General features: G+C 31.5%; 1 protein-coding gene and 1 long non-coding RNA gene across 2 annotated transcripts in view; one reads left to right on the top strand and one right to left on the bottom strand.

The window, feature by feature from the left end:
- NELL2 (neural EGFL like 2) overlaps positions 1-12987 on the top strand; it is a 193486-nt gene that overhangs the window by 58683 nt on the left and 121816 nt on the right. The window contains exons 4-9 of the mRNA XM_074194879.1: positions 718-891; positions 985-1081; positions 3536-3608; positions 3777-3859; positions 4290-4418; positions 5809-5911. Coding sequence (XP_074050980.1) covers positions 718-891; positions 985-1081; positions 3536-3608; positions 3777-3859; positions 4290-4418; positions 5809-5911 — 659 coding nt within the window. The remainder of the gene's footprint in view (positions 1-717; positions 892-984; positions 1082-3535; positions 3609-3776; positions 3860-4289; positions 4419-5808; positions 5912-12987) is intronic.
- Positions 2880-12626, bottom strand: LOC141493469 (uncharacterized). The gene is made up of 4 exons (XR_012470223.1): positions 11718-12626; positions 11301-11462; positions 5982-6096; positions 2880-5894 (listed from the first exon to the last, which is right to left on the bottom strand). It is a non-coding gene; the product is annotated as an uncharacterized LOC141493469 (long non-coding RNA).

Here is a 12987-nt window from a genome sequence, read left to right as displayed (position 1 = left end):
TTGAATGTGCAAAGATGACAAAAGAGGAATGATAATTGAAAAGTTATGAAAAATAGACATATTAGTCTTCTATTGATAGATTAGTCTTCTATTGATTTTGAAAAATCATTCCTTTGGATCAAGAAAGTGGAAATATGACTTTGAGTTTTAATAAATAGTGAAAAGCAGTGTGATACCCCCCCCAGCCATCCATGACACTATACTGTTTCTGTTTTGTTTCTATATAATATCTGACCTTCCTTGAAATGCAGAGAACTGCCACACTTGGCAGTGCCCCAGGAATGGCTTTATGAGTAAGTTTTCCTCAATAAAACCTATTCAAAACCATGTTGGCAAGGACTACCCCTCTTTTTCCAGTATCTCAATATTCTGGAAGTGGGTCCATCCCTCTATATGTTGATACCCAAACCATTACTACATTGAAGTAATATAATAGAGATTAAATAACCTGTGGGTGTTTTTTGCTACCAGTTAGACCTATTTCTCTTCTTCTGTCACAACTGGAAATAGAGAAGGACTAAAGGTTTTTAATGGCCATGTAATAACCTTTTTTAACATGATTATTAGATTAGGAATCAACCTTTTCTTCTTCAAGCTATGAAATCCCATTGCCCATTATCAAAAACCAATTATACACTTTCCCATTTCCTTATTATATCAAATATTCCATTGTGGTAAGAATAACATAATTAATATAATTCTTCATTTATACTACAGATATCTGGAACTGGAAAGCAGTGGTCATCGAAATGAAATCAGGTTGCATTACCATTCAGGCAATATGAAAACTCAAACAGAAGTGTTTCCTTACATTTTGGCTGATGATAAGTGGCACAGACTCTCCTTAGCCATTAGTGCTTCACATTTGATTTTACATGTGGATTGCAATAAGTAAGTGAAAATTAATTCTATGAAGTAATTGGGACATTATAGCATAAAAAGAAGAACCAGTAGGCTTAATTTTTCCATTTTGATTTTATGCAGAATTTATGAAAGAGTGGTGGAAAAACCATCCATGAATTTGCCTTTAGGGACAATGTTTTGGCTAGGACAAAGGAATAATGCACATGGTTACTTTAAGGTAAGAGCTCACAGAGAAAAAAATTAAATAAGTGTTCATGTAAATTCTTTCTGTATGTAGAATGGAAAAAACATTACTTCTAAGCTGAGTAAATTTTCATTCATTTTATGAATTTACTCTCCTGGAGGGCAAATTCTCTTTTTTATTATTTTAAAATTGTACTTCATTTAACTAGCAACCTTTTTTTAAAATTGCTATATTTAGAGATTATACTTATGAGATAATCAAGGAAAGAGACACCACTAATATTGTATTCAATGTGACAAAAATATTATTGAATATTTTGATCTATTCATTATCAGTTTCACTTTCTTCCACATTATCTTCTTTTATGTGATTTCAGTATTTGTGCAAAGCCTTTCACCATTCATTATTCTTGTTTTCCTTAAAATTTAAAATGTTATGTAAAACATACATCTGTACAAACCTTCCAAATCATGAAAATTGACACAAATTTTATAATGCCCTTTTAAAGGTGGAAATTTAGAACTCTCAGGAACTAACTAATATGAGATCATCTAATCCACTAAAATTTCAAAACTACGGACAAGAGAGGTTATGTGACTCATTTAGATTTATTCAAGTACTTGAATAAAGCAGGGATTATTGAATATTATGTGCCATATTGATTAGAATCTGAAGCAGAGGGAATATTTTAAAAGGAAAACTAATCACAAATAAAAAAACTTAAGCTCAAATCCAAACACTGGAAATATAAAAAATCACAACAAATTTCATTTCTGTAATCTAATCTATAAAAATTCATAATTCTAATCATGATGATTATATCACATTGGAAGATCTATCCATCCATTCATCTATCTATCTATCTATCTATCTAATCTATTTATCAATCATATACATCTTCCCATGTTTCAATGATAAATCCCTAAGCCCTGGGCAATATTTGCTAAACATACCTTACTGTCAGTGTTCTGAAATGTTTTGACTATGAATTTTTTATATGCCAGTAAATTTTGAATATTACTTTACTGGAGATGATATAAATTTTATTTCCCTAGAATACATAGTCTACCAAGGATATAGTGTTCACAAAACAAATAAAACTTACTCATAAAAACTAATTTCAAAAACACATTAGACCCTAAACTTGAAAAGAACTCAACAAAAGTGACAGTTGAAGGGAAACTGCATGCTTCAAGTTTCAATACAATTGAAAGCCTTTTTCAAGGACCTATGAAGTCTGATAGTTAACAACAAACAATAGTATAGTATGAAGAAAAATAATTGAGGAAACCTGCATTTGACAAATGATTTTCATTCAGCTTGTGAACCAAATGAGATATTAAATTTTTTTTTAAGTATAAGACTAGTGACAAATAGTAGACTTGGTGAATCAAAGGAAAAAAAGAGGTTGTATCTAATAGATAATTAATTTTAACCTTTTAGCTTTTGATTTTAGAAGACCAGTATGTAAATATACTTTCCTCAATAACTAAGGATAAATTTTACCTATAAGTTAGTGATGAAATGTTCTGGGTAAAACATTGAATTTCTTGTTAAAATTCTAGTCTCAAAAAGTCTTTTCAGAATATCTCTTTGCAGCTGGATAATAGATCTCCTTTTCTTTTGGAATTGAGAAATATTTGAAAATAACTAAAGCAAAGAACAAAATGAAAAACATAAAAATATCTAAACAGTATTTAAAACTCAATTTTTCTTTTTTGCATCTATCATAAGGAATATCCTAAATATAATATTTTTATGTTCAAAGAAAAATATATGTGAAATTATAAATTACAAATCTTACTTTTAACATATATGTATGTATATATAATATGGTCCTTTTTTAAACTAATTTTTAACTCTTTTAGAAATTTTTATCTTCTTCAGAGCCTTTGAAACCAGAGAAGACTCTCGGGTTGCTTTTTGACAGATCATTTTCAAATTTTATTGCAACAATCAGCTGAAAATAACATTCCCAAACATACAGCAATTACTGCTTAATTACAGCAATATATTAAGTTGTTAGAATTTAAAATTTTGTCATTAAAAGTGGAGATGTCTGTTATTCTTGATATTTTTTCTTATAGAGACTGATTGGAGAAATGATGCATTTGGAACATTAGGTGGTACAGTAGATAGAGTTCTGGAGTCAGGAGGACCTGAATTCAAATCTGACTTTGAACATTTGACACTCACTAATTGTGTGACCCTGGGCAAATCATGTAATCCTGATTGTCTCACCAAATAAAAGAGCCTCAAATAAAAAAAATAAAATTTTGAAAAAGAAATGATGTATTCAGAAAATTTACTTTTTTTAGGTAGTTTTTTCTCAGTAATATATATATTATATATATATAATATATACATATTCTATGAAGAAACTTGATGTACACAATTTGACAGGTAAGATTGGTTATATTATATATTTTGTATTTTTGTGTATATATATATGTATATATATATAATCATATATTTTTTCATACACAGGGAATAATGCAAGATGTGCAATTACTTATCATGCCCCAGGGATTTATTACCCAGTGTCCAGATCTTAATCGCAGTAAGTCAAGTATTAATTCATGAACTGTTTAATGAAGTTATGATTCTTGTTTAATTTTGTCCTACAAATCAGCTTTAAAGCTGCTCCCATATATTAGGTGTCAGCACAGACGCCCAGACTGAATTCATCATAAATAGAATTTGACAAATGTAGTGTTTGTAATTCCAGCATGTCCTACTTGTAATGACTTCCATGGGCTTGTGCAGAAAATAATGGAGCTGCAAGATATTTTGGCCAAAACATCAGCCAAGGTAACACTTTTTCAGAATTAAATATTGGGATTTAGAAAATCCTTGGGGTTCACTTGGGTTTCATTCTGGTATTCCCACAAAGAACTTTCTTCAAAAGGAGATGGATACTAATTGCCTTCTCAAAGAAAAACTCATAAAAATTCAAATCTTAGACATCTGATAATAAATGATTCAGTAAAACTAGAATTAAGCAGATTATTTGGTTACATAATTGCTTCTGAAATAACAAATATCAAATTTATTTCTTAAAAACCCTAAAAGGGATTTCCCTGAAGAACATTCAGTCTAGAATTTTATAATTGAAAAGGCCCCTCAGTTTATATACTATTATTTGGTATAATTCTACAAACAAAGGATTTTCTTGAAGAGAAGTGTTTTAAGTTTTTCAATAGCTGTAATGGTGAGCACTCAACCAGCTTTTGTACCATAGTTATCCTATGCTGAACAGCGAATGAATAAATTGGATCACTGCCACTGTGAAAAAACCTGCACTATGAAGGGTACTACCTATCAAGAATCTGAATCCTGGACAGATGGCTGTAAGAATTGTACATGCATGGTATGGCTGCAGTTTTAGTAGAATCTAAGCAATCCATATGACCTTTATCGTTTCTTTTAAAAATTATGAAGTCAATATAATTGTAAAAAATTTAGGATATAGTTTTCTTAAGAATGCTTCACTGCCTAAAAGCATATTGAATCTAAGGCACATTGTATTAGTTCGTAAAAAATCACTTTTTATGATATAAAAACAACTATAGCTTGTAAAATGCTATTAAATTAGAAATTTTTGGTGAATATTTGGAGTTTTTATTTATTTTTTCATTTTTTTTTTTTTTTTGGTTTTTGCAAGGCAATGGGGTCCAGGTCCTCCTGACTCCAGGGCTGGTTCTCTATCCATTGCAACAACTAGCTGTCCCATGGAGTTTTTTATTTTAAATAAATTTGTTAGGTACTTCCCAAAATGATTCTGCCCTTTGGTATTTTCATGTTTCATGCTTTTATTAATCTTCTGTAACTAGATGATATAGGATGTCATTAACCTAGTTGTTTAATGTCTTGTCTCATAGAAAGAAGGAACTACATGTAGCTTAATACTTTTTTTATGGCTAAACAACCCTTTTTTAAATAAAACATAAAACTATGTAAAATCTATTTATTCTATACATATCTAACTTCTTTCTTGCTAATGCACATATATATTTGTATACAGTATGCATTTATATGCAAACATAAATGTGTGTATATTATACGCAAATATACACAATTATTGTTGTATTTCAGTCATGTCCAACTTTTTGTGACTCTATTGGGGTTTTCTTGGGAAGGATACTAGAGTGGTTTGTGATTTCTTTTTCCAATTCATTTTACAGGTATTTACTTAAGGCAAACAGGGTTAAATGACTTACCCAGGGTCACATTACTACTTTTAAGTGAATTCAGGTCTTCCTCTCTCCACACCTGTAGTTTTAACCATTGTGCAACCCAGTTGCCCTCTAGGTGTACATATATGTTATATACAATCCATGTGTATATATTTATACACAATTAATATTTGTGCATATTCATATATTAGAGAGATTAAATATCTCTTCATGATGTTCTTTTTGCCTCTCACATACATATATAACTCAAAAATATACATATATAAAACATGTATGTATGAGAAAGACATTATATAATATATATGAGAGGAACAGATAAATTTTAAATATATTTAAATAAATATACATATATATTTAAATAAATATATTTGAATAAATTTTTAAAGCCTATTGAGAGAGACAATTGCCAAAATGTTATGCTTTTCAGGAGTAACAAGAGAAGTTTTATACATATATAAATTCAATAATTCTTAATATTTTAATATTTAAAGAGAAAATCAACATATTTGAAGATTAAGAAACTAGAAATTTTGTCCAACATTATTTGTGTTATTTTCTTCTTAGAATGGCACCATCCAATGTGAAGCACTGGTCTGTTCATTTCCTGATTGTCCATCTAAGACTGCCCTGGCATATGTGGATGGCAAATGCTGTAAAGAATGCAAATGTGAGCATGGACTTTTGGTCAAGTACCTATTCTGTCAAAAATATGAGTTTGAAATTAAAAATAGTCATACCTCATTATCTAAATCTGGATAAACTTCACAATTCCCTCAAGGTGGGAAATAAAGATAATACCGTCTGTACTTTGGACTCTCATTCCTGTTAACTCCAATTTTAAAATTTCTTGTCCTTATGAGAAATCAGAGGAAATATGTTGAATCATTTTTCTGAAGTTAAAGATGTTTTGCATAGTGTTAAAAGTAATTTAATTTCTTTTGTAATTTAAATTATCAAATAAAGAATAGTATACTTTATTATCCAAAATAATAGAGTAAAACCATGGTTCTGATGATTCAAAAATAATAGATAATTCAATGATCCATTAGTATGGGGCCATGAGAGATATGATGATTTTTAGGAGATGCCAGAATAAACTGGAGTCATAACCCTTAACCAGCAAAAAGAACCAGAGGATTCATAACAATTCCAAAGGAATTATATTCTATTGACCCTCAGAGAGAGAAATGATGAACTGGGTGCAGATGGAAGCACATTTTTTCCCCTTTATTTTTCTAGTCTTTTTTTTTTTTTAACAACATGGCTTATTTGGAAGTATGTTTTGCATGACTTCATTTGTATTTTATTTTATTTTTGTCTTCTCAATGGCTTGGGGGGGGGTTAGACAAAGGGAAGGAGAGAATTTGGAAATAAAAATAATCATAGAAGGAAAAAAGGACCAAAAGGGAGATTTCAATAATACCTGTGACATTTTGATAAAAATTCAGTGAAAGAGATTGATAAAGAGCGGTCAGAGAGATGGGCGAAAAAACCCAGAGAGAGCAGAATACCAAAAACCTAAAGAGGAAAGAGTTAAAAGAAAGAGATACTCAATAATGTTGAATGCTTCAGGATAGTTAAGAAGCACAAGTACTGGGAAGAGTCTGTTCAGGAATCATTGATAACATCAACATTTCATTTGAAGGTTGATGTCAGAAGTCAGGTTGAGGAAGGTTTAAAAGAGATTAAGAGGTGAAGTGGAGGCAGCTAGTATAGTGACTTTCTCAAGGAACAAGGGGGAAAGAATGAGGAAAGGGAATGTCACGGGTCATTTGAGAAGAGACAAAGATTTGGAATAGCCTCTAAGGAACAGCCTCTATTTAGATAAATAGAATTAATTCATTAATTAAGCAGGCATAGCATTAAAAGCAGTTCTAAATCTCTCCATTGACCTATTCTTTTTTTTTTGCTCCTTATTTTATATATCAGGCATTAAATTAATAAGGACTTCAGATGACTCACATTTTTGAAGAATAAAAGAGAGGGGAATGTCATATAAGGATGCTCTTCAAAGGCATTATTCTAAAGGGAAGGAGGGAGTAGATAACCTAGATTTAATGCTTTCTTTTATTCTATATACTTATGTAAAGTATTGTTTCTTCCTTCTGTCAGTATTTTATTGATAACTTTTGTTTGTACATCATCTTAATTTGTGAGGAAAAAAATTAAGACCATTCACTGAGAGCTTCCTCTTCATTTTTCTGACATAACTCTATCTCCTCCCTTACTTAAGTAAGTCCAACATTTCTACACATATCTCTTATCTCTTTCCTCCTGCTTTTTCTAGCAGATTGCTCCCATTATTATTCCTACTTCCATATTTTTATTGCAATGGACTCTTCTAATTGCTTAAAACACTTTCATGTCTTTCTCATCATTGTTAGATAATTCCAGACTTATTAGATGCTGTCTATCGTGCAAATTATCACAGTATAGCTCTTTTTTCTTTCTCAGTCATCAGATTCCTTGCAAATACTCTTTATTCAGAGCTTCTACATCTGCTTCTCTCATTCTTTTCTAAAGTCTCTGCAATGTGACTTCTGATCTTATAATTCAACTGAAATTGAAATTGCTCCTCTCCAAAATTATCAATGACTTCTGAATTTTCTAATCCAATGACTTTTCCTCAGTTCTCATTCTACTTGCCCTAACCACTATTCATCATCTTTTCCTCTTGGATATTGTCTTTGCTAGGTTTTCACAATAATATTTGTTTGGTTCTTCTACTTACATAATTGCTCATCAGTTTCCTTTGCTGGATCTTCATCCATGTCCCATTTCCAGTGTTGTAACCCAAGGCTCTATCCCAGGTCCTTTTTGCTTTTCTTTCACTAGATTCCATGGTGTTTCTTTTTCTCTTAACATAGATAGGTGCTACATATTGACAAAGGTTTACCAATTGAAAGAATCATATGCTTTTGATATTTATATTTTATATATATAATTTTATCTATGTGTAGATTTATTAATGTGTGTTTGTAATAATTGCTGGCAATTTGGAAGGAAGGGACTAGATTTGAGGAAGACTAAGAAAAGATTTTTGTAAAAGATGAGATCATAACTAAGACTTGAAAGAAACCAGAAAGCCAGAGTACAAAGATAAAATTGAAGAGAATTACAGAGATAGGAGACAGATAGACTGTGAAAATGCAGTCAGGATGAAGATCAGTGTCAATGGCTAGCACAGTACATAGAGGATTGAAAGAAGCAAGAAGATGAGACGAGTAGAAAGCTGTCAGGTTATGAAGGTTAGAAAATTCAAAGAGTATTTTATATTTGAATAATAGAAATCAGACCTGTTTGTGTACCAATGTTCTTCATGAATTTTGTTCTATATTCTTTTTATTTTTGTTTTATCATAATATTATTACAATTACAATTTACTTGTCATGGAAGGAATTTGGTGAGACTCCTTTTCCTATGTATTCAAAACAGTTTATGTAATATTGAAATTAATTGTTCTTTGATTAGATTATTATTATTATTTTTTTTAGGTTTTTTGCAAGGCAGATGGGGTTAAGTGGCTTGCCCAAGGCCACACAGCTAGGTAATTATTAAGTGTCTGAGATCAGATTTGAACCCAGGTACTCACTCCTGACTCCAGGGCCAGCGATTTATCCACTGCGCCACCTAGCTGCCCCTGATATTTTCTAAAGTCATCTGGCCCAAGGATTTTTTTCCTTACAGCTCATTTATGTCCTTTTCAACATTCTCATCCTGAAATTTACTTATCTAAATAATTTATTTTGGTTCTGTTAATCTGGACATTTTATATTCTTGGTATTTTGTCTCATTGTCATTATCTCTATACATATGCATACATCACACAAACATGTATGCAAAAGCACATAGATGTATGGTAAGATATAGGTATGTGTATAGTACATATAATAATGACATATAAACATGCATGTTCAGGAGTATATATTTGTGTGTGTGTATTCATATGTATACATAGACATAATCCATTATACATACATACATAAACATGTGTGTCTTCCTCTTTACTCATACTGGAAACATCACAGCCTCTCATGAACATGATTCTATTACTGAATGTCACATGAGATTTGACATGCTTCATAACTAACATTATTAATTCTTTATGATTAAATTATTTGAACTCAAATTTTGTTTCTTTTTCAGCTGTTCATTAAATATAATTTTGATTCCATTTTTATTAGTGAATGATTTTTTTTTTAAATTTATAGAATAAAACAAAGCATTTCCATTAGCAAGTATCATAAAGGGGCGGCTAGGTGGCGCAGTGGATAAAGCACCGGCCCTGGAGTCAGGAGTACCTGGGTTCAAATCCGATCTCAGACATTTAATAATTACCTAGCTGTGTGGCCTTGGGCAAGCCACTTAACCCCATCTGCCTTGCAAAAGCCTAAAAAAAAAGTATCATAAAAAGATGAGTGCACATAAAATTGAAAATCTTTTATATACAACTTGCTATTCCTTTAAAATGTATAGTGAAGTTTCCATGTAAATTTCCATTTTTTCCTTTTATTCCTCTCCTCCCCACCCTGTCCTAGAGGATGCCACCATTAGACACAAAAATGCACACATATGTGTGTATATATAAAATCATTCTATACATACTTCAATTTATCAATTCTTTCTCTAGATGCAGATAGCATCATTCTTCAAAGAACAAAACTTTATATTGGGATTTTTAAGAGTAAAAATGACTTATTCACTCAAAGTTGTTATCAAAACAATATTGTTGTTACTATCTACAATATTCTCTTGGTTCTAGCTGTTTTTCTAAGATCTTCAAATTCATCATTGCTTAAAGCATTGTGGTATTCCATCATAATCATATACACAACTTTTTCAGTCATTCCTCAACTAAGGGACATTACTGCAAATTACAGTTTTTCCCACTCCTAATCATCTTTAGATGGTAATGGTATTACTAGGTCAAAGTATAAAAACTCTTTGGGCATAATTCCTGATTGCTCTCCAAAATGGTTAGATCAGTTCATAATTCCACCAGTAATCAAACAGTCCCAATTTTTCCACATTCCCTCCAACATTTGTCACTTTCCCCTTCAATCATTTTAGCCAATCTGAAATATGTAAAATGATATCTCAAAGTTGTTTTAATTTGCATTCCTCTAATAAAAATAATTTAGAGCATTTTTTATATTACTATAATATTTTTGATGTCTTCATTGGAGAATTTCCTGTTCATATCCTTTGACCATTTGCCATTTGGGAAATGACTTGTATTTTTATAGATTTGTCAAAGTTCTTTATTTATTTGAGGTATGAGACTTTCATCTGATAAAATACCTATAATTTTTTCCAATTCCTCGAATTTCCTTCTGATCTTGACTATATTTCTTTTATTTGTATAAAACTTTTCAAATTTTATGTAATATAAATTATCTATTTTACTCTCACTCTGCTTCTCTTGTTTATTTATAAATTATTTACCTTTCCATAAGTCTGATAAGCATTATGCTCTGTATTTTTCCAATTTTCTCATAATCAGGGCAGCTAGATGGCACAGTGTATAAAGCACTGGTCCTGGAGTAAGGAGGACTTGAGTTCATAATTGCCTAGCTCTGTAGCCTTGGGCAAATCACTTAACCCTATAGCCTTAAAGATATAACTTTTTTAAAACACAATTTTCTCATAATAACTCTTTTAACAACTAGGTCATGTATTCATTTTAACTTTATATTGGTAAATGTCCAATTTCTGCCAGACTTCTTTTCAATTTTCCCAATAATTTTTACCAAACAATGAATTCTTATGCCAAAATTTTTAGTCTTTACACTTTTCACTGATTTGTTTAATTTTTGTACATTTGTTTTTGAATTTTTTATGCCTTAAAACTTCAGAAAGTGCTGAGGAACAGTTGATATGGTGTTTACTGTCAGACAACTCCAGGAGAAATGCCAAGAGGAGAATATAATGTTCGTTGATCTGACTAAAGCTTTGGATATTGTCAGTTGTGAGGGCTTGTGAAAAAATATGGCACAATTTGTTTGCCTAAAGAAGTTCATCAGTATTTCACAAGAGTTTCTTAATGGCATACTTGCCTGAATTCTAGATAATAGACGATGCTCTCATGTTTCCCCTTGTTCTCCTGTGTGCTTGCTCTGATGCTTTTTAACATGATAGTTTCGGCAATGTCATTAAATGCCATCAATGAGAATGAAAATAGCATCAAGGTCAGCTACCATACTGATGACTTGGAAAGGCTGAGTCAAAATTAAAAATAGAAGAATATGTGGTGAATGAATTTTTGTTTGCAGATGATTGGAGCACTCAATGCAACCTCTGAAGCTGAGATACTAATGAGTATGGATCAATTCTCTGCTGTTTATGCTAATTTTGACCTATCAATTATCATTAAAAAAAAAAACCCAGGTTCTCTACCAGCTAACTCTACACCATCTATATGAGGAATCATTGATTATGAAGAAATTTTGCATGCTGTAGATAAACTCACTTACCTTAGCAGTATTCTTTCCAGAATGTCTACATAGATGATAAGGGTGGCATACGCATCGCAATGTTTGGAAGACTCCAGAGGAAGATATTGGAGAGAAGAGGTATTAGACTGTATGAGACTGAAAGACTACAGAGTCATTGTGCTGTGAAACTTGGACAGTATACCTGTACAGTGGAAGGAAATTCAATCACTTCCATTTGAATAGACTTAGGAAGACTCTGAAGAGCATTTGGCAAGATAAGATATCACACAGTAAGGTCTTTTCTCAAGCTGAACTGATAAGCAAAGAGTGCAACTCTGATAGGCCAAATGTATTGCCTAAAAGATTACTTTAAGGAGAACTCACAATAGGCAAATACTTGCATGAAAGTCAGAAGAAGAAATACAAGGAGAGACTCAGGATTTCTTAGAATCAATTCCATGATATGGGAGATACTGGCAAAGGCCTGTCCAGCATGGAGTGCTCACCATCAAAGAAGACACTTTGCTCCTTGAGTAAAGCAGTTACCATAACTCAAAAGAAATGCTAGATATACAGATTTAAATACAGCTCCACTACAAATATTCATGTGAACTCTTTGTGCCTGACCTGAGGCAGAGCCTTCATATAGTCAGATACATTGTACCTTGACTCCAACACTGTGATATCATTTTCATCCCCTTCGAAAATGAAAGACATAAAAATAACCATTGACCAGGAAAATAAAGTAGACATTTTCCAACCGTGCTACCTTAGCAAAAATAAATCATATATTAGAGGATAGCCATATAAACAAATACAGAAGAGCAGCAATACTAACCATATATTTTATGGACTACAATGTGATAAAAATTATATTCAATAAAAAAGTCCCCTGACTGAGTCAAGAAACATACCTTAAAAAACAGAGAGCTACTTTCATTAAAAATAATGATTATGGGGGGGGGGGGCAGGGTGGCTAAGTGGCGCAGTGGATAAAGCACTGGCCCTGGAGTCAGGAGTACCTGGGTTCAAATCCGGTCTCAGACACTTAATAATTACCTAGCTGTGTGGCCTTGGGCAAGCCACTTAACCCCATTGCCTTGCAAAAACCTAAAAAACAAAAAACAAACAAACAAAAATAATGACTACAGTAATATAACAAATAAAATGTTGGTGATTCAGTTAAAGTTATCCTCATGGGAAAATTTATATCTCTTAATGCTTTCATGAATAATAAAGGACAACAAATTCTTCATGCAAAAAAAAACAGCTTAGAAAACTATCAAATTCAAAAAAATAAATTCCCAAA

The sequence above is a fragment of the Macrotis lagotis genome, chromosome 7 (genome assembly GCF_037893015.1).
Source record: "Macrotis lagotis isolate mMagLag1 chromosome 7, bilby.v1.9.chrom.fasta, whole genome shotgun sequence".
Classification (NCBI taxonomy): Eukaryota; Metazoa; Chordata; class Mammalia; order Peramelemorphia; family Peramelidae; genus Macrotis; species Macrotis lagotis.
Note: the sequence above shows the minus strand (reverse complement) of the source record. Positions and strands in the feature narration are given on the sequence as shown.